Raw genomic sequence first — 22,359 nt, forward strand, 5'->3', positions numbered from 1 at the left:
GCAGCAACATCCTTCGCTTACAGCAGTAAAGTGCAAAATGGAGCAAGGAAGAAAATCAAAACATATATTGTATAATAATGCAATAATCTATCACAGAAAAAACTCATTAAGAAATTGTATCAAAGACAATTAGTAGCAGGAGGGGAAGTGTAAGTAGATGAATGGGTTTCAACAAGAAAGAACTGAACCTATATGAGAATTCTCTGTTCTCAAGGATGCTTCCCCTGCAATTTAAAGGCATAGAAGAGGGTACACAAAATAACTGCAGTACAACAAAGTAAATTAAGATTGTGTCATGGTTAAAACAATCTTTGTACATGTCTCATTCACTGCTAATGCCAGGACACTGTAGCAAAATTGTGTTATAGTACCATCATCCAAATTATCAGAGGCACTGAAAGCTTCGAGTAGGAAATATCTGCACTCAGAAATTGTAAAATAAAGTTCTCCCTTTGCTTCTTGTTAAGATATATCCCTTTACACAAAATCTACTCCTCTCTCTTCCAGCTCAGTCATTTCCTATTGTCAAGTCAATCACTGATTTTGGTGCTCATTTGTAAAAAGATTCAGGGAGTCCAACATTCCAAATGATTAAAGATAATTAGTCCTTATTAAAGATGATTACAGATATACCTGGTTGCTGTTTTACTGGCACAGATAGTAAAATAGCAAGCAGGTATTGATTACCATTGATTGGTAATCACCATTGATTATATTGGTTTTGTAAGTTTGGTAATATATTTCAAAAGGTACAACAGCTGGTGTCTAGAACACTTGCTGAACCTCCTTCCTACACCTGAACTTCACAGCAAGGATTCAACTCACAATTATCAGCCAGCAAGACAACACCCTCTTGCAGAGCAGCAATATCTCCAGTAAGAAGCTATGCTATACAGTGGATGCCTTGTACATATCATGGAGTTTGGGTAACATAAAGCACTGGAATATGATTTGTGGCCTTACAGTCAACATACTCCACCCTAAGAGAACCCAGAACTAGTAATGGTTTAGAGCTGCTGCTAACAGATCTGTCTTTCCTCATTTCAACTAGGAGTCATTCTGTGTATACCATTGCTGAGTTAAATAAAAGGAAGGAGTTGAAAGAACTTCACCTGCAAATTATACCTAATAAAGTGGTCTACCCACCACATTATTCTTCAATTGCAGCTGACAAATCCAAGACAAGGACTGTATGCTATTGGCCTCCTTACAGTCTGATAACACAAAAAGTCATCTTCCCTTCTCTTTTTGTATATGTAAAAAATGTTAAACATTTAGTTTACTACCATTTTCTAATGTTGTCTGAAATACATTGTGACACATCAAAAATGTTTGTAGAATGAATAAAAAATGTGCTGTTTCAATATGCTACCTCAGTCATTCCTCTGCATTTGAAGTTGCCTGTATTTAAATGTCTAAAGCTGCCCTAATTATTTATTCTATTGCCTTTCTAAAACATTCTTTTATCTTTCTGCTATTCTTCTCTTTTCAAATAAAATTGTACAAAACGTGTACCAGCAGTCAGAGCAGATGCAAAACCGGGGGTCAGTCACCAGCTAAAACTAGTGTTGATCAGGTGTATGTAAACCAGTGCCTTTCACCTGATTTCTGTCAGCACTGAATATCAGCATTTCTATCAGTACTGAATATCAGCATTTCAACAGCATGTTGAAATGGCTTGTTATTTGACCACAGATGAATCACGTAAAAACTCATCCTCTAGAATAGTAAGGTCCCATTACATTCATTCAGACATGAGAACACTAAGTATTTCCCAGGAGACACTGCACCTTCAGGATTTAGCCTTCAACATCACGTCTCCTAGTCAGTAAAAGCAGAGCTGAACTACTTACTCACCACTTGTAACGTGCTTTAAGATGCCTGGACAAAAAGCATGCAGTTGTGCAATGTATTTAATAACCACCATTACTGTATTCTAGAGTTCTCCTTCACAGAGGCTGGTAAAAGTGCTTGCACAACAAAGATATACTCTGACATGCTCCTGAGATTATGAGTTAACCTCTAATTAGGGATTACAAACCAGCAAGAAGGAAGCCCAGATACATCTCTTTCTGTTGTAGGCTAACCGATCCATTGCCAAATATTTATCAGGAGACCCTCAGATGAATTTAGTCATGTCAGGAAATAAAAGATAGATCTGTGTCGTGGTTTAGCCCCAGCCGGCAACTGAGCACCACGCAGCTGCTCGCTCACTCCCCCCCGGTGGGATGGGGAGAGAATCGGAAGAGCAAAAGTAAGAAAACTCATGGGTTGAGATAAGAACAGTTTAATAATTGGAACAAAATAATAGTAATAATAATAATGAATTGTAATGAGAAGGAAAACAACAGGAGAGAGAGAGAGGAACAAAACCCAAGGGAGGAAAAAAAAAGTGATACAACTGCTCACCGCCTGCCGACCGACGCCCAGCCAGTCCCCGAGCAGCAACCGCTACCCCCCAGCCAACTCCCCCCAGTTTATATACTGGGCATGACGTCATATGGTATGGAATAGCCCTTTGGCCAGTTTGGATCAACTATCCTGGCTGTGTCCCCTCCCAGTTTCTTGTGCACCTGGCAGAGCATGGGAAGGTGAAAAAGTCCTTGACCAGTGTAAACACCACTTAGCAACAACCAAAACATCAGTGTGTTATCAATATTATTCTCATACTAAAATCCAAAACACAGCACTATACCAGCTACTAGGAAGAAAATTAACTCTATCCCAGCCAAACCCAGGACAATCTGGCTGGCTTTAAGCCAGGCATAACGGCAGCAGCAGCTGTGTTTGATTCATCTATACAGCTCTGGGAATTAACCTCCCAGTCAGCCAGGTTGGATGTCGGAACTGGATTTCTCCTGAGAAAAAGCACTATTCCAGACTGTGCAGCAGGACAATATGAAAAATACTGTACTCATTGCAATATGAACAAAAATCCATACTGAGTAGGATGAGACACCTATATTCATCTTCATTTCTGAACTCAGCCAAAATAGGGAGATACATGGCATAAAGAGCTGACAGACTACTGCATTATCTAATCTTTACAAAGAGTATTTGTGTTAGGCATGGAGCTTAATTTAGGAAAGTTTGATTTTCCCTTCCCTGTACCCATTCCCCTGGTAACACTTTATTCAAGGAATCAATTAGGCCTTGATCAACCATTGATCAAGAGTTCCCAGTGGGGAGGGCGTAATGCATTTTATCTGCAGTTATCGTTCCTAAATAACACATATTTCTGAGCATGCACTTAATTCTTTTCACCAATACTTTGCTATCCTTCAACAAACCTGTTAATAGCATTTTGGAGGTGCACTTTCAATGAAATCCTCCTTTGACAAATGAATTAGTGAAACTATCGGGATTTCCTTTGGTGTGTTTGCTTTTTTTCAGCAAGACAGGCAAATAAATTCCATCCCCCTTACCTCCTCCTGCCTAAAAAAGGTTGAAGTGATGTGTTAGAGTTCAAGATACTAAATGGAAAGCTGTTCAAACAAAGAGAAGAAGATAACCAATAATGCTTTAAAGCAAACATTCATTATTTTTCACTAAATTCCCTATGGAGTGACAGATGTGATGCATCTTTACAATCTCCAGAATTTTTCGCTGTCATTAGCATTTCCCTAGCAATATCTCTTTTAAAGGAAAGACGCAAAAGGTGCATTTCAACTTTGACAAGACTTCAGTATATGATTAAGTCAGTCACATGGATTTAAGCATGCACTTAAGTTATCTGCTGAATAGGGACAGATTTAAACCTATGCCTGAATGCTTTGCTGAAAAGAAGCCAAAACGAATTGGTTATAATTAAATTCTTTTGATGAAATTTCTGCAACTCCCTACTGTGTGACACCAGTCCTGAAATGCTAATAAACTAGTTAAAATTAAGCTTATTACCAAGTAAAATAAACCACAGAGACACTTCCGTCTTTTCTTATTTTATATGACCATTTACATCCAATTATTTTGCATTAGAGAAATAAAAGATTTGACCAGGGCTAACGCATCACCCTCACAGAGCAATAATTGCAGTGCATCGCAATCCAGGAGAAAATCTATAGATTCCTCCACATCCACCTGCAGTGCTACTCCTGTTTATCTGAGGATAGCTTTTAGCTATGTCAGCACTTAAGCAAAACCATAACGCCAGAACACTGCCAGAGAGATGCTACATGCCAGGAACTGCTCAGTGTGTGGAAAGCTCTATTAAAAAAAAACAACAAATGGAGCTCTAACTGAAAAATAAAGCATTAACACACAGGCTGCTCAGAAACCATTGCATACACATACCAGGAATTGCACACTCTGAAGCATGTTATGTTAATGCAGCACAACCCCACAGAAATACCACAGAGAGTTAAAAATGGCCTTGTCCTCTTGAGAGCCTTCTGCATAACCAACAAATGCAGTTACTACCCACATAGATATTCTTCTGAAATTCTCCCAGCCTTGCACAGCAGCAGGAACAGCTATGTTCACTGTGACAAAGGAGGATACAGGGACCCAACATGTCTACCACCACTCAAAAGTTTCAACTGTAAGAAGTTTTAAAACATGCGACAATGGGACGGTGTAGGCAAAGTCAAATGCTGATGAAGAAACACTGGTAGAAAAGGCAGGCCATCTGACTGAAGGGCGGTACAGAGTGACCACCCTGCCAGTTTTGCAGGACTTTCCAAAGCCTGTTGTTTTCCAATCACTTAAGACCATCTGTAAACTGAATACAATTTGGATGATCTTGTCCCTTCACTTTAGCCTCCATTTCTCCATTTTCAAAAAGATTAACATCTTCACTGTGTGCGCCTTGGACAGCCCTTCATGCTAGTTTGACTAGGAACACGAGGCATTTTGTTACCTGAGCAGACATCCTGCTCTGCTGAAGCTCTGTTAAAGACAAACATGGAAAACTTTTAAGCTTTCTGGACAGAAGCTCAATGAGAACAACAGTTTATGCAGTAGGTTGGAACAGTTTCTGCAGTAGGTTTCTGTATGAGTAACTTCTTCAGTTTGATTGTGAACCCTTTCCTCATATTGGAGAGTGGCTCAGCACCATCAGATAATTTCTGTGAGCAACTGCTCATGAGTGCAGAAGGTGGAAAAGATTCCATTTTTCCACTTTGTCTTTAAAGCCAAATGTGAAAGAGGTTGTGAGGACTGAGTTATACTTGAAATCATACCCACTACATTCCAGTCTGCTGTCTATAATCTGTATGGGACCAGGCAAAATATCAATCAGAAATTACAATAATTTGTAAAATGTTTTGAGAAACAAAGCAAGAAATGCATCAATCTACAGACCATATTTTTTATAAGCTAGCAGTAAAAGCTAGAGAGGAACTCATTACAATTTACTGCGACACGGAAAACAAGAGCATTTTCACACATCTCATGAAAAACAGAAGTAGCCATTATTTTTCAATCCTCTACCATTATGTGGGCCATTTTCAACACAGCTAAGCAGGCATGGAATTTAGGCTGTAATTTTCACAGGGACCCCAAGTGAGTTAATGGCCTAATCTTTATTGAAAATTCTGGTCTTAACTTTGAGTTGCCAATAGCAGTAACTGCTCCCATAATCAAATATCGTAGCCAGTGATCCTTCAGTGCTTTTGTTCCTTAAACTGGCTTATGTTACTCAGTTTGACATTTCAAAAAGAAAAGTGAAAAAAAAAGTACGTTATAGTGGTTTAGTTATGTTCTTCCATTTGTGGGCATTAAATAGCGGCACCATAGCTCTGCCCCTAAATCAGAAAAAATGCAGACATCTGAACAAACCAACCTACTGAAAAAAATCATGTATTACAGCTGCAAAAAAGTAAATATGGCCTTATTTCTCTGTGCCTCCAGGAGAATCATCACAGTAAAAATAAATACAGATGCTAAAACCAGAAGGATTATACAAGTTAGAACTGGTACAAGACTATGCATTTTATTAGCATAATTTATATTCTAATAGGGTCTAATCTAGTGTTGAGAAATATAAGGAGTATCCAGCCTCTGACAGGATAGGGCCCTGCTGCTTTCTCTTTATCACAATAAAATTAAGGTTAACCCTATCAGTACTCCATGGATCTCTTATAAATACATATAGAGCCTTACATAGAAATGATCAACTTATAAAAATGTCAAATGCTGCTCTGCATTAATGGAATGAAAATAAAACATATTAAAGAGAATATTCAAGCTATAGATGGGTGGCCATTCACATGACTCTAGCAATGTCATTGGAGTTTGGACTGCTTCAAATGGGGGCATAAATTTAGCCTGAAAAAATAGCGCGCTTAGAGTGATAACAACCTGCCTTAGTTCTCATAATCACACAAACTCCACTCAATACCCACATCTCTTGGGCTGATATTTCTGCCCTCAAAAAAATAAAAAGCTGCACTTTGGGAACTTGCATATGAACATGCACAAACACCAACAGGAGCTCCCAAGTCCCTCAAGTGCCCACTTTGAGCTGAAGACAGCCTATGAACCAATCACTCTGCTGGTTTGGGAACAGCCAAGACAAAATAAAAGTGCTATATATTTTTCCTGACAACCATCCCGTGCATTTCCTCATCCTATTCCCACACAGCCCACATTTCACTTCTGCAGAACTCAACAAATTCATATTTTGCAATGTAACCAGCCGGGCCAGCTGGGCGAATAGTGAGCAAGGTGTGAGCTCAGGCCCTGCCAAAGAGATCCACAGTGCAGCTCCAAGAAGCAAGGCATTACCCCTTTTCCTTTCTATACTATGTATTCCTGATCTTTCTCCAAGCCCCTCTCTCTTTACATCAGACCGCATAGCCAGTTGAGAGAAAGAGTTGTAAAGTCTAGGGCAGCATTTATCTCATGAGATCAAGACAAACATTTCTCCATCAAGAAAAGGGAAGATTACATTCTAGGGCATGGGAGCAAGTTGGCTGCTTAAAAGCTCAGAGATGCTGCTGCCAAGTCACTAGAACAAGAGGCAGAGGCAATTTTGGGGCTTCTCCCAAGCTGATGAATGAGAATGGGTCAGTCTAGGCTGCCTTGAGTCCCAGCAGCCTGTCCTGTCTACCTCCACAGCTACACGCTCTTCCACAGCAAAAGAATAAAAGCGCTATGCCAAAAACCTATCTGTTAATGGCTGTAAAGAACTTTTGTCTTGATGCTTTTTAATAATTAACACACTACTAAAGCAACAGCCCCAGCAATAGATACAGAGAGACTGCTTTGCAGCTCAAGAACCCACACATTGTGTCCACATGCGACTGGATGCACACGCACCCTGTGGCTGATGCTGCGGTGCAAGCACCAGCTTGCTACCGTGCCTATTCTACAGCAGAAGGAACAAACCAGACATCATTCACTGGACAAGTGCTATTAAGTCAGCTGCAATACCCAGCCCTGCCATCAGCACAGCTCAGTCTCTCCAATCCCTTGCTGTCAGCCAAAACATCAAGAGCTCTAAATTCAGAATCGGCCACAGCTGCCGGCAGAGTCTTGGACAGCTCTCAGCTCCTGCCTCTCCACCTACATAGGGTAATAACGCTGCCCTGCTTCACAGAAAGAGAGTATTGATTAAACTCTGTAGCAAGGGACAAAGTATCCACTCCAAAGTCCTTCCACTTGACAAAGTAGGAGTAAGTGAAAATTGCCAGGGAATCCATTATTCAACCTCTTCTTAAGCCAGAAACAGAAAATAACAATTGGCCCCCATTTTATCCTGGGAAGAATTTACATATACGTACACTCCTAATTAACAGAAGGCTACCAGGTACTTAAAAAAATTGCTGATTTTATATATATATATATATTTTTATATATATATATATATATAAAAATATATAAATATGAATGAATTATACAGGAGCCCTCGAAGTCTTAATCTGCAGAGTCCTTTTCTGCTTTTGTACACAAAATTAACATTACTTTCTTCTGCTGTACAAGTGTTAGTGTAGATTGTTCTTTTACTGATTTTTCCAAGGAACTGCATCAACTGAATTACTGTGGTGAACTTGACTGAGTTAGCTACTTCCCCATACCAGTACACGTGGCAATACTGTTCTTCACATCAGGAAAGCCAGCACACAAATTCTACGCATGCTGTACGAAAATACTAGTTTTAGGCTGCTGCTGTTTTACTTTCTGTAGGCAGGATTGTAAGTGTAACACAGAAACAAACTATTGATTTCCTCAGTATAAGACCATGGATTCAAAGTCATACAGGAACATTAAGATCCTCAAATTTGATCATCCACAATACACAGACTACAGCAATTTCTTAACTCAGTAAAACTGCACTTGAACTGGAGCCCATATTTTAGACTCTGCTTTGATCTCACAGACAACTGTAGTGTACCTCCTGTATCAAACTACAGTATGTGACTCAGAGGAAAGTTAAATTTCCTGACCTCTTTATTAAGAACAAATTAAAACCACTGCAAACCAACAGGCTGAAGGAGGGAGGGGATCCTTCCTGACACTTTTTCACTATTTTTACCTCTGAAGAGTGAGGACCAACATTCTCTGTGACACACTTGTCAACATAACAGCGCTGATTGCTTTATGAATAAAAATGTTTCATTGGTTTTTTTCTTTCTTTCATACCCACACATTTATCAAACTATCAGCCTCAACAACAGCCAACAACAGGGAATTCTACAAGATGGTGACGTGGAGCATAAGAAACATTTATCTTTTAAACCTACTTCTTAGCGTTTTCAAGAATTTCTTCTGTGTTCAGGACAGGTCTTGACTATGTTATTATTTTAGAAACTGCTATCATTTCTCTTCTTAAGATCTCTTAAGCAGAGGATCTCTTTCCTTTCCCAAACTGAATCAGGGTAGTCTCCATAATGCCTCTTCATGACTGCTCTCTCCTACCTTTCTAGTGCTTCTAATTGTTTCTGTTATCCTTCACTGAAATGAAGTAACCAAAACTCAATATTAATGCACAGTGAGGCAAGTCCATCAATTTACACAATGACATGATAATATTTTCTAACTGATTCCTTTTCTAAATACATGCTAAGTGTTGTATTTGGGTTTTGGAGGCCCATTGCATATTAAGTAGATGCCTTTACTAAGATGTCATGTATGACGTGTAGATCTTTCTCCCACGACGTTACAAGTAATTCAGAATCCAATAATGCATACAAGTAATTTAAAATTGCCCCTTCTACTTTAATTACCTTGCAAGTTAATTCCATGTTCCATCTACAGTATACCATCCAGCAACCTAGCTCTTGTCAGTCCTTCAGAAGTGCACCTGACAATCACTCACAGTGTTCATTAATTAATTCAGAGCCTTTCTAGAAAGTAATGTTGATGTCTTATCCACTCCTTGTCCAGGTTATTGCTAAACATACTGAATATAACTAGGTCTACTGTTAATCTTCATTTCATTTTGATATTTTGTGTAGTTATTTTTAATTTTTATTTATTTTTTGATATTTTGTCTTTCCATTCCAGAAGAAGCTGTTTGTTGGTTATGTACCTGATGACTGTTAATTCATGGCAAAATTTTACCACCTACCCTGTGTTTTCAAGCTCCCTTAGTCTTCAGTTGTAAGAGACTTTGTTTGACAATTTTGATTGAACAGCCAGGTTATGCACAATTATGCCCTTGTTTTGCGTTTATTCATGTAAGATTTTTTTTTTTTTTTAGAAAAATTATTTTAAGGATAATTATATATAAGGATAATATATAAGGATATATAAGGAATATATAAGGATAATTCAGATAGGCAATCTTGCCCTTACAACAGAAATACCAAGTAAGCATAGGAACAAAGGTCAAACCTAAGTAAAATTTGAAACCACAAACAAAAGCTTTGTTTGTTAAACTTTTATACATTTACCTTGACTTTCCACTAGAATCTAAGTACACATGCACTGCAAGGAGCAGCTTGGAAAAATAATGAATTGTGTGCCTTTGCCTGTGCTAAGGACACCTCCTTTGTAACAACATCAATGTGGCTCTTAAATTGTAAACATTTTTTTAAAATCCTATTCATTCTGATGGGTGTCTCTTCCTACTTGTAAGGCTCGTTGGGTTCTTTGCTTTTTTTTGTGGAGGTTTTTGGTGTTTGTTTTTTTTTTTTAAATGGCAGATGCACTTGGCAATATCTGTGACCTTGAGTCGTACACATGAGCAAGCAAGAGAGCCCAGTCCTGCAAGGCTGTTTATGCATTCTGAGAGAGCTCCTTCTGAGAGTGGTGTCTCAAGGAAGACAGAAGCATGATGTGCATACCAAGCCAAGTGCTTCATGATTTATTTATAGGGAAAAGGGGCATAAAAATTTGCTGAAGGGGAAAGAAAAATGAGGAATCTGACTTACCTTGTCAGTGTAGACGAAGAACAGAATCACAACAGTGAGCTCCAACAGAAATATAATTAACAGCATGATAAAAAACTGTCAAGAGAAGAAGGGACAGGGGAAAAAAACAAAACGCAAAACCCATCAACATCTATTTCAGCTTTTTTGGGATGCACAATAAGTACATTCAGCAGATCATGCAGAATGGGGAGTGGGAGTCATACAGGTAGCGAGATGCAAAGCTGCTGTGTTACAGCAGAACAGAAGGCATGCAACACGCAGCAAGTGAAAAAGCAAGTAAAGGACTAGTCAGGAAACACAGCAATATCCAGGCATACGTATGGCTCATTTATATTACTGATTTTAGTAGAACAGCATAAAACCCCACAAAGGTCTGCCTCCCTACCAGGCCAGTGCTCTATCTGACAGTAACCCTTGAGGACTCTCCCCAGGCTAGGTTTTCTTTATTTTTTTTCCCCATCAGATCTTTCCAATTAACAAGGTATCAGTGAAATCCACAGCTTAGACTTCCCATTGCAAGAGAAGGTAGCCTGGTCCATAAACCATAAAGTCATAGTTCCTTTCAAGGGGAATTGTGGGAGAAGTGAAAGTCACACCAAAAAGCTTGTATACCAGGTTAGCTTTACAAGCAGTTTCACGTAGCTACACAAATCACCCACGGGTTTCAACTGAAAGGGACTGATTTGTCCTGAAGACATCAAAGCAAGTCGGTCCACCTCTTTTCCAGCCATGGAACGGACTAAAACCCAGTAGTCAAAAGCTCTAAGAGTGGATAAAAAACTTTTAACACAGGGATTTCAGGTAGATTCTCTAAAGGCCTCAGCTCTGATCGACTTCAGCAAGAGGAACTGTTGGCAATGCCAAACAGTTCCGAAAAACCATATCCTCTGCTTTTTGTTAAGATGCTGGACAGGTTTGCAGCACAGGTCTGCAGCAGTGTCAACACAGTGGTTGCATGAACTCAGAACAAGTGCTATCAGAGCATTAAATGAAACTGAGTTCTGTAAAGATGGGTAAAGGAGAGAGCGCAATTTTGGAAACTTTTTAGGCTCAGGCAAAGGTCCTGCTCCCTATAACACAAACTCTATACACTTAGTAGCCTGCAAGGCTGGAATTCTAATACTGAGCAGCACTGACTTAATTGAAATCCTATCCCCAAGAGAAAAAAAACCAGTTACCGTCTCTTTAGCTTCAACCACAAGGCTGCAAACCTATGAAAGTTTAATAGCTACAAAGCCTTATCAGAGCTTCTTCACTGCCTGGTAAGTCGAAACCAAACCTTTGAACCTATGAATTTCTGTGACTGAATGGAGGGCAAAAGGTCAAGAAGGGGAAAATACCTTTCTCCACTAGTACAATTACACTGTCTACAGAACTCATTGCATTTTGCCCTTTGAGTCTTAAAGTTTATTTTCAAATCTTCATCACTAGTATCTTCACACCTGCCTGACCCTAATACTGGATCCTATTATTGCCCAGTTTTGAATCACAGAACTCATTCATGCTTGTGATCCAAGCTGATTTCCATATCATTAGCATCCAACACTGACCTTCTATATGGCTTTGCAAACCAGCCTTGGTGCAGCTTGCTTATTTTTTACATTTACGATTTTAGTCTACTGCATAGCATTAACCGAAACAGGACAAAGCACATCGCATTTTGCAAAGATGCACAGACACTTCGCTATATTTTATTTGGCTGTGGGGTACTTTTTTGCTCATCCATAAAGCATGGCTTTTCCAAAATGTGCGTGCGACCACTACTGTCTCCCTGTGAAATTCACTGGCGTAGTCTGGATTACATTAGGCAATTTCTAGAACAAAGGAAGGACTCGTACCCACTACAAACAGTGATCAGCATTTCCTACCACAGGACCCAAATTTTGTCAGCTTATAATTTTGCCAAACCTTAACTGTCTACGCTTATATATTCTGAGCTTGTTTCTGTCTAAAGAATAAAAGCTTTTGGAAGAACTTAAAAAATAGCACTTCAACTACTCCTAAGAATGAAGCAGGGCAAAGTATGTTATTCTGCCCAGGTAAAATTTCTGGTGGCTTAATTTGAAATCCTCTCACGCTCCAGTGTTTAGAGCAGGGACCTGAAACAAAGTGCGGCTTCATTTCAGGCACGTTGTGGCCTGAAACGAAGGCCTTTTGTCTTACCCAACTATAAGTGGATTTTTATAGGAAAGTTATTTGCCTTCAAAAAACTGCATTTCACACATCCAGTAGAGATGAGAGGGCTCAGCAGCTAAAACCTTCAAAGTCTACAACCACAAAAAGTGTACTCACATCCTTCCCACAGCTCATGCGAGACCAGATGACTCGCAAACCATTCCACAGAGCATCTTCCCCGATCCTGTGGCACCCACACACGTGCGCAATGCCCTTCTGCCATCCCCTCAGAGCCAATGGTCTCCAGTCCCATCCAGGACATGACCTGGAACGGTGAGTATGGCCAGGAGCCAGAGTAAAATTCAGGGACCTATTTTTCCTGTGCTCTGAAGAAAGCTTTCCTCCCTTCTCTGCACTCACCAGCACAGAGACAGTACAGATGAAGCCAGGGAATGACTGCAGGAGAAAGGGGAGCCCGAGGAAGAACATTTTTAACAGCAGATGGGGAATGGTTTGGTTTAGGATACGATCTGGCTACCAGTTTTAGAGAAACTGGACCTACTGGCAGTAGCCAGAGAAAAAGCCAGACACCAGAGAAAAAGCCAAGGCCTGCGCAGCGGCAGGGGACGCCTGCGCATGTGGATACCCAGGAGGAGCTACGCCTTTGAGAGGATGGCGGCCTGTGGAGGACCCCATGCTGGAGCCGTGGAAAACAAAGAGTGGCAGAAATAGGAAAGCACCCCACAATGACCCCCATGACTGAGTATAATGTGCAGGGAGGGGACTGGAGACTGGCAAGGTGGGAGGAAAGGTGTCTGGTGGGAAGTTGAGGTGTTTTCTCAAGCGTGTAATTGTTTGTCATTATTTCTCAATACCAGAATCAGTAATTAAAAGTTCATCTTAATTGGCAATAAATTAAGTGACATTTCATGACTCGAGAGTATTTTCCCCTGCAACACCAAGTCATACAACGCTGCTAAAAAACCCCCCACTCTATTTGGACCGGAGCAGTCAGCTGCTGTTGCCAGCTATGCCACTGTGTCCAGCAGCAGAAGCCCGTGGGCTGGATCTCCTGGTGAGACCACGATGGTGCTCCTGCCTTTTTCAGTCCATACTAGAGAAATAGGTATGACATTGCCATCGTAAAAGATGCTAAAATTGTGACGTCAAGCACTCAAAATTTAGGAAATCTCAGAATAAAAGTTCTCTCAGTGATGGTTACGTACCATGTCTAAGTCTTTCCCTACACAGGCTCAGAGGATCCTCCAAGCTATTACTGGTGGGAATTGGGTTTCATGCATTGCAGATTTTGGAAGTCATACAGTGAACCAAAATTAATGTACACTGTTCAGAAAGTCAAAACCTAGATAAGTAGGATTATGCTTTTTCTCCATAGAAAAATATTTTTGTTTTTAAATAAAACCTCTAGTTTTATCTTGCTTACTATTTGCATTCATGGACAAAAAGTACACTGTTATATCACAGATAACTAACACGTATTAGTAATCCCACTTTTGTGCAGACAGTAAAGACACGCACTGCATCTTTTATTGCAAAGGTACATTAGGTGAGGTCAACCTCAAGGTAGAAGCTTCAAATTCACCACCTGGTAAAAGCTACAAGCACTTACATGTCAACACATTTATCATCCCCCTCTAAAGAAGAACCCCACCTGAACCCAAACCGTGTCAGAAAGCAAAAATCAAGGCTTCAGACTGAGCTGGCTGCAAAGCATAGCCTGCACACATCACCACATTTTCTGATCCACCAGACTATGGTGCATACATGGACACATGCACAATCTGCTCCTCTACTCCCATAGCACCTTCCAACAAAAGTTCACTTTCAGTTCCATCCTCATGATCATCCCAAAGGGAACGATGCCCAACTGGCATATCGCATTCAAATTTAAAAGAGAGAAACAAGCCCACTGAAGGCTCACAGCACCCAAACCCCCACCACACCTGCTGGAAACTCTCACAGCTCCTTTTCAAATGAGTTCTCTCACTGTGGTGATAAATACAGAGAAGAATAAAAAAGAGTTTTGCTTTGCTTCACTGGGGCTGCAGGCTGTTGGTATAATAAAGATTTATGCATGGAGAAACAACAATTCCAAAGCAAAGCATTAATGTAAAACTCCATAAAAAAAAAAATAGATTAATCTGACCTTGTACAGAGATGCTTTACCACACTACTTGTCAAATAGTGGGATGCAACCTCATAGAGGTTCACTGGAGAGGTACCTACTGCACAGTTTTTCATAAATTACACCTGAAATAACCCCACAGAAGTTTTGATGAGAAGGGAGGTAAGGTGACGCCTTTCTGTCTAGCTACCACTGCTGATTTCCAACCCTTAAGAAAACTAAGGTCAGTTTCTCAGCACTTACCTTCATATTCTACAAAGCCCATGACTTTCCCACAGGTTCTGTTAAAGGAGTAAAGGAAGTACGCAATTGCTATCAAACCTACCTCATAGCTATGCATTACCCTCCTGATGTCAGAGAGAGAAAAATCTATTAGAGGAGAAGAGGTCCCAACTTGCAACTCCATCCCCATTGGAGCTGTACTAGGCTTTTGACCCACTAGTTCCGGTTCCCTTCATCCAGCCTCTTAGTATCAGTGGGAGAATCAAGAACTGTTCCCTGTGTACACCATTTAAAGCACATCTCCATCACAGCTCACAAAGGCACAGAGCAACAAGTTAATGATATTTTCTTCCCAAACAAATAAGATTCTCTGGTTTCTCAGATGTTACAGACACTTGCCTCTCTGCATGATGACTGAGCATCACACACTAATACACAGGATTAGGTCTTCCGCTTCCTCACTGCTTCTCCTTCCCAAATCTTCTCAACAGTTCTATCCTGTTGCTCAAATTGCCCATCTCTCCATGTCAGGAGTAGCTGATCTTCTCACAGTCTCCCAAAGACAAAAGCAACCAAGTACAATGAAAACCAATCTGTGATTGTCTTGTTAGTCTCCTAACATTTTGCTATGAGACTAAACATGATATAACTGATGGCAAGATCAAGAATGCTGTGTTTAGACTGATCCCTGAAGTAATGCTTTTAGTTTGATGGGAGTCTGGCTCAGAAGGAGACAGTAAGATCTCAGTGTGCCAGACCCTCTTCTCAACTTAGCTAATGACAGGAGACAGAAGTTTCTTGCAAAGCATTATTCAAATCCTCTTCAATAAACAGTAAGATAGTAGTAGGAAGACCCAAAAGCCAGCAGTCTCTTTGGAATAGCGACACATTCCAAAACAGTTTTAAAGTTCATGGCTTAGCAAATAATTTGTTTAGACCAAACAGCCGACAAATTAGTATACCCTACCTAAGAAACTGGACAAATAACTTCAACAATCAGCCTGTGCTGTGTGCCTTCACACAGTGCCTATACTGTTAATCTGTCTGCAAGGGGGACAGTTAGCTTCTTTTCTGACAGAGACAGTATGAAGTAAAACACATGAGCAGGTAGGTTGCTCCTTGAAAGTTCTCCAGCAAGCTAACTGCTCTTGGCCTGCAGCAGCTCCCAGGATGAAGACAAAAAAAATAGAACATTTACAGGCAACCTTTCCTCTGTAACATCAACTGCAAGTTTGATACAGTCAAGTATTTTGCCTTTTAGTTAGGCTGGATTACCAAATCCTCACTAATCAGCTTTAATTTCAGGATTACATTTCACTTTCTAATTAATAAGCACCTCAGGTAGAAGAAATTACAGAGAATTCATTGGGCTAAAATTGTTGGTCTGCCAAGAGAACTATAACTTCATAGCCTGGGAGGGATTTTAATTTGTCTCCCTGGTCCTAACGTACATATATAACTTTGGTCTTCAAGAATAGTCCAGCTCTGGCTGCTAGAAGACAGAGTCTCTTAGAATCACAGAAATGTACAAGTTGGCAATGATCTCTGGAGATCATCTGGTCCAACCCCTAACAGCACAGTCAACTAGATGAAGCTGTGCAGAGCTGTGTCCAGTCACCATCTGAGCATCTCTAAGGGGACACCTTTTTCCAATACTTGACCATCTTCATAATAACAAAAATATTCTGTATCTCTAATTGGAATTTCCCTTGTTGTAACTTGTGTCTGTTACCTCTTGTCTGATCCCTATGAATCCTTCCAAAAGCTGTATTTTCTTTACAGTCTACTGTAAGGTAGTTGAAGACAGGAATAAAATCTCCTCTTTGCTTTAATTTCTTAAGACAGAACAAACGCAGCTCGCTCAGTCTATCCTTGCACATCATGTGCCTCATAATCATCATGGTGGCCCTCCATTGGACTCCTTCCCCTGGTATGTATGTGTCTCTTCTGCTGGGGAGCCCCAAACTGGGCTAAGCACTCCAGATGTAGCCTTATCTTATTCTGGAAGGTGTTATTCTTTCTCAGTGTCAAGAAATGTAAGAGAATGTGGGGTTTGGTATGGCCCATAACTACCCAATTATTACATCTATCTTTTTATTCTGATTTAAAACAAAGGCACATATTAAAGTGCAGGCTCTCCACATATTTGAAATATCTCTGCTTGTTCTGATCAAAAGGGGAAGGTCCTTTATATTTGAGTTAAAAGGAGGATTATCAGATTGTGTTACTGTGCTTTAGGCCTAAACTATCTGCCAAAAAGAAATTTTTTTATTGATTTTTAGATTCTAATTTGATATGAACAGAAATACTACAAAAAAATTACATCACATTCTGCACATAACCTTCTCTGCAGGGATAGCATCTTATCTTTAATACTGAAGGTGTAAACAGTATCTCTCTTTTTTGAATAAATGAAGTCAAACCTTTGCCTACAAAATCACAGAGCTCCATTAAAGTCAAAAGAACTTAATGAACTTTATAGCAACCACACTTTACCAAGCCACCTGAAAATGAAAAACTTTCCTTGAATTTAATATGCTTTGTAATTTTCCTGTTCTCTTGTCATAAATATTATTTATATTGAAATAATATCTACCAGACTGAGTGGAGCTGCCTCATTACTATGGTTGGCATTGTCAAAATCTTATGTCTTCCCTGCAGAAGTGTAGTATCCCCATGCCTAACTAAATTAAAACAGATGCATAAACAAACTTAGATGCATGAAGTCAAGCACCAAAATGGGTAACACTGTCAGAGGTCCTGAATGCTACAATCTATTGCCAAATTTACTCCATATTCCACACTTTGGAAAAAATCAAGCCACCTATGAAAAGTCAAATTCAATGCAACAATTCCCACTGAGGTACTGGAAAACAGAACTCCAGGTACTGGAGAACAACCCGCTCTTTATAGGGGTCCTGTACCTGCTTTCAGGTACCAATGCTTGCCGATGTTGGCTCTGGCTTTCTAAGCACAGCAATACAAAGATCATCCCCAAGCATGATAAAGGTTTCCCAGAATAGCTTTTTTATTACATACTAGTACATGACTTCCACAGAATAAAAACTGATATGGTACAGATTTTATCAGCACTCAAAAAAGAAAAAAAAAATTGAAACTTTCTTCCACTTTTGAAAGCAAAAGTGTTTAACGTATCACTGGTTCTCACAAGAAGTTTGATTTCACATAATTCCCCAAAGACATTTTGATCTGATATATTAATAGGGAGTAGGAACATTATGAAAGGCTCGCTTAGTTTTTTAAAATTTGCTTTGATTTTCTTTTCCAAGGAACTGAGCAAGGAGAGAAGAACAGAAGAAAAAGTGCAATGGGAATTGTACTTGCATCTTAGAAATTACTTCTGCAGCCTGGAAGACTTGTACAGAAAGAGACAGAGCAGCAAATGAGAAATGACAGGACAGTGCCTGAACAATAATAGTAACTGGGATTACAGTCAATAAAATCCCAGTGCATTGATCTACCACATGAACTTCACAACAAAAGGGAAGGGCAGCTTGCTTCCATCAATTTCCATCACAGTGGATTCTGATTCTACATCTCAGTACCAAAGTTTTGCTGACACTCAGTTTGAATTCCCCTTTTGTTATGTCCATACCATTGCTCTTAGTTACCACCCTTTGTAGCAACATGCATGCTTCCTTTCTGCCCATAGTATTTAGACTCCTCGAATATTTGTAGACTTATATCCCATCTGAGTCCTCTCTCTGCCATGCTGTGCATATTTAGCTCTTTTAATACTTCCTTGGAAGTAAATCTCTTTAGCCTCCTGATCTTTTTTTTTTCAGCATAAAAATGGTAAGTTTGCTCATAAACTGTAAAAAGGCAGTAATGTATATGAGCAAACTTATGAACAGAAACTCCATTATGAAAATGGCATGTATCTAAATTTGGTGCATCAGCTATTATTCTCTAACAGCCTTAATAGTTAATTCATTGTGATTGTGACAAAGTCGTGCATGCTTTATGCCTGCTGGGGATATAGTACAGCTCTGTTTATGTTTGGACTATATATTTCGTGAATGTGCAAAACCTCCTGCTGATCAGTAAGGCTCAAAGAAATCTGCGCTATTTATTTCTGGGAAGATATACAACATATGCAGTTTTAACACACTAACAGTGTTTCATTCTAGTCTCATTACTGCTTTCAGTTGGAATCATTCAATCTTACTGCATTAGTAAATGTGAGTTCAGAGACTTGCCATTCCCATACTATATGTAATAGGATTTTAACAGGCATTTTGTGACGTTTCTAGTCATTTTCCATCTTCTTCAAAAACTCAAAACCAATGAAGTGTCATAAAATATTAGCCAGGTATCACTCTCACATCACAACAGTAGGTGGGTATAGGCCCATTTAACAGATTGCAGATTATTATTCCTTAGCACAAATAAAGGTCCCACTGGCCTTTGACTCTCTTTAAGGGTTGCTTCATCTTTTCTGCAAACATAATGCAAAGGTGCAACATGATCTGGTGTCAATCTTTATCCTAGTCAAGACAGAAACTCATCCTACTTGTGAAGTGCAATGTGGCTGAAGAAGAACTAAAACATTAGACTAGCTCTTACAAGTCCCTGCATCACTCCATTAATAACAAAGCAGTTGCTTGAGTCCATCTAACATAGCTAATGGCAATAGCAAATACAACTAAAAGGCTCTGGCTTGGGATTAATCCAGTATTCTCCATCTATGGCAAAGACATGCAAAGTTAATTAGTGTCTAAACTTACACCTTTTACTGAGACTTTAACATCCCTGTGTACTTAGTAAATGGAGCTTCTTCCCTGAATCTACCATCCCCAGGATATTTCTTGTCACCTGGAGCTCCAGCATGAAATGCAATCGGGCAGCTCGGTGCCCCGAAGAGGAGAGCAGCAGCGAGTGGTCCCCACACACCATGCTTGGGGAGCAAGTGAGTCAGCAGGGCTGGCTTCACACTCATGTTCGCACTGAACATCTGGCTGACCCTAAATGCTGGACAAACTGACAGAAGCTCCCCCAAGATGATAAGGGCAAATGACATGACCATGCTGCTCAGCTGACTTACTATGAGCTGAAGGGGAAAAAAATTACTCTGAAATTCTGCAGTTCTCCCTTTACACGTATTTGCAAACCCTGAGCTAAGCTTGCAATGGGATCTCACTTGCTAATGATAACAACGGAAAAATTTATCTTATTTCTAGGAGTCTCAAAACAGCACCTAGAAACTGCACTGCATGTGTAAGTGAAGGAAATGGTGAGAAGCAGACGGTCACGAAGAGAAAAAAGGACAAGGTAGAGTATTTTGTCTATATTTAAATTCTACTGCTGGTTTTCTCCCCAGTTTGCTGTTCCCAGATCGGCTACACAGAGACTGCTGCATCAGAGGCACATGGGTCAGTCTTGCAGTAGCTTAAAAAATGAAGAGCAAGTTAGTTTGGTTTACCTAATTCTGCCTTTTAGCTTTCAATATATTGTCCTACTGGGGAACTGAAATGTCTATAGCATCAAATCAGCTCTGGCTACACCTTGTGTAGGCGTCACTGATTTACACAAACTAGCCTCTATTTCTTTACCTCCAGAGTTATATTTTTCTGAGGTTCAGATAATTCTAATCCCTAAAGAAAAAAGCCAATGTTGCTCTTAATTTAAGAAGCAGCGTTAAGGTGGCTAAAACAGCAAATGAATGACTGGGAATATAAACACACATGCTGCTTTGGAAGACTACGGCTTTCTATCTGAGGAGATAATTTTATTTTTAGGAAAAAAAAAACCTCAAATGTTATGCTCAAAAGTGACATGAATGTCTGGGCTGGCAAGGAGCATACAGATTACCCGTCCTTTCGAAATGGGAGTAATTCTGTTGCCTACCAGATCTCGCAGGTTACCCTAGGTCTGGAGCAAAAGCCCATGAAAGTCAGCAGAGGTCAGTCTTATAGATCTGACAATGAACAAGTCTGTGCAGAGACTGCAAGCTCTGGCAGAAAACAGGCTTCCTTGAAAGTATTTTCCTGACCACCATGTAGTCTTATGCTCTGCTCTTCCACCGTGAGGTTCATTGGATTACTTAATTGTCCTGGTAATTTGATGTGCAGTGAGGTATCTGTGACCCACCTCAAATCCTTACAGACAGTAGTGCAACATGAAGCTTGATTTCTGGGTCCCCTTTTGACAAAGCTCAGAGCCAGGTTTCTTTTCAAGAAACTCCGGCACGTGAGAGTTGGTTGAATGCTGAGACAAAAGATGGGGTGAGGGAGGCTTTCTAAGTGATAGGGGATCTTGAGCTTGTGTAGACTGTCAGAGAAGCTGATGTTGCTAATACACAGCTAACAACTGCTAGTTAATAGATTAATCAACCAGGACTTAGGAACTTGGAAACACTGATAGCCATTTAGACAAACAGATTAAGCCTTGATATAAATTAGTACAGCTCCACTGACTCCTGCACATGGCACTGTCACACTGTTTGACTGCCATAAAGCAGCATCCTGGCAAACAAAAAGGAATGGGGACATTAGGAAAAGGTTCTTCACTGAAAGGGTGGTCGTCACTGGAACAGGCTCTCCCCAGGGAAGTGGTCAGAGCACCAAGTCTGTTAAGAGTTCAAGGAGCATCTGGACGACGCTCTTAGTCATATGGTTTAGTTTTAGGTAGTCCTGCAAGGAGCAGGGAGTTGGACTCGATGATCCTTATGGGTCCCTTCCAACTTGAGATATTCTGTGATTCTATGATTCAAAGGATATCAGGCACTAGTGCTATTGCATCAGTCTGTACTAGAAAAATAAATACTACCCTATGAGGTAAGCCCTTCCTACACAGTAAGCCTAGGCTCAGGTCTAAAAACAGGAGGGAAGGAAAAGAGCTTTATTCTTTCTCTCCTCTGTTCCCAGGTTCTTTGATTAATTGCTACCAGAGCTGAAGAAAAGAAGGGAGAAAGAGGAGGACTGACAGGTCCCATCGACTCCCGAGTTTCAGTATCAGCCAAGTGGACGAAGCTAAAAACTGAAAGGCAATGAGAAGCAGATTCTTAATAATAAAGGAGAGGCAACAAAACTAGGGGAGTTTGGTGCTCAGTACTTACAGTCCAAACAGGTAGCAAGTTAGGGCTTTCATATGCAACACAGCACTACACAGAGAAGTGTTAACACATGATTTATAATGCTCTCAGGCTGTGTGTATGGTATCTTCGTGGTCTCTGCATCACTTGCTTGCTGCTGTGGCTGCTGCCACAATTTCCCTGATTTTGCTACTCGGATTGCTAAAAGAGCTCATGTGATAAGCTGGAATGAGAATCTACTGTTTGGTCTGTAGCATTAAATTACTGAGATGAAGTCATTCATAGGCTATTTCTTTCCCATTTAGTTGCTTTGAAATAAATTCCCTGTCACCAATGGAGTTTCAGGTGTAAGCTCTCTGATTTGATCCAGTGACACTATTGAAAACAGTAAGGTTTTTTATTCTCTTTTCTTCCCACTCATTAACTTTTTCCTCATTTTCTTTATTGCTATTTCACTTACAGATGAGCTGGCTGAAGTTCAGAAAATTCTCAACAGCACAGTACAAAAC

At 40.1% G+C, this 22,359-nt stretch overlaps 1 protein-coding gene across 12 annotated transcripts in view; it reads right to left on the reverse strand.

Moving 5' to 3' along the window:
* The window catches only part of TSPAN4 (tetraspanin 4), a 467,778-nt gene that overhangs the window by 41,763 nt on the left and 403,656 nt on the right, over positions 1 to 22,359 (reverse strand). For all 12 annotated transcript variants that reach the window (XM_075502392.1, XM_075502393.1, XM_075502395.1 and 9 more), the window contains one exon: positions 10,314 to 10,388. In XM_075502392.1, coding sequence (XP_075358507.1) covers positions 10,314 to 10,388 — 75 coding nt within the window. The remainder of the gene's footprint in view (positions 1 to 10,313; positions 10,389 to 22,359) is intronic.

The sequence above is a fragment of the Mycteria americana genome, chromosome 5, assembly GCF_035582795.1.
Source record: "Mycteria americana isolate JAX WOST 10 ecotype Jacksonville Zoo and Gardens chromosome 5, USCA_MyAme_1.0, whole genome shotgun sequence".
NCBI classification, from domain to species: domain Eukaryota; kingdom Metazoa; phylum Chordata; class Aves; order Ciconiiformes; family Ciconiidae; genus Mycteria; species Mycteria americana.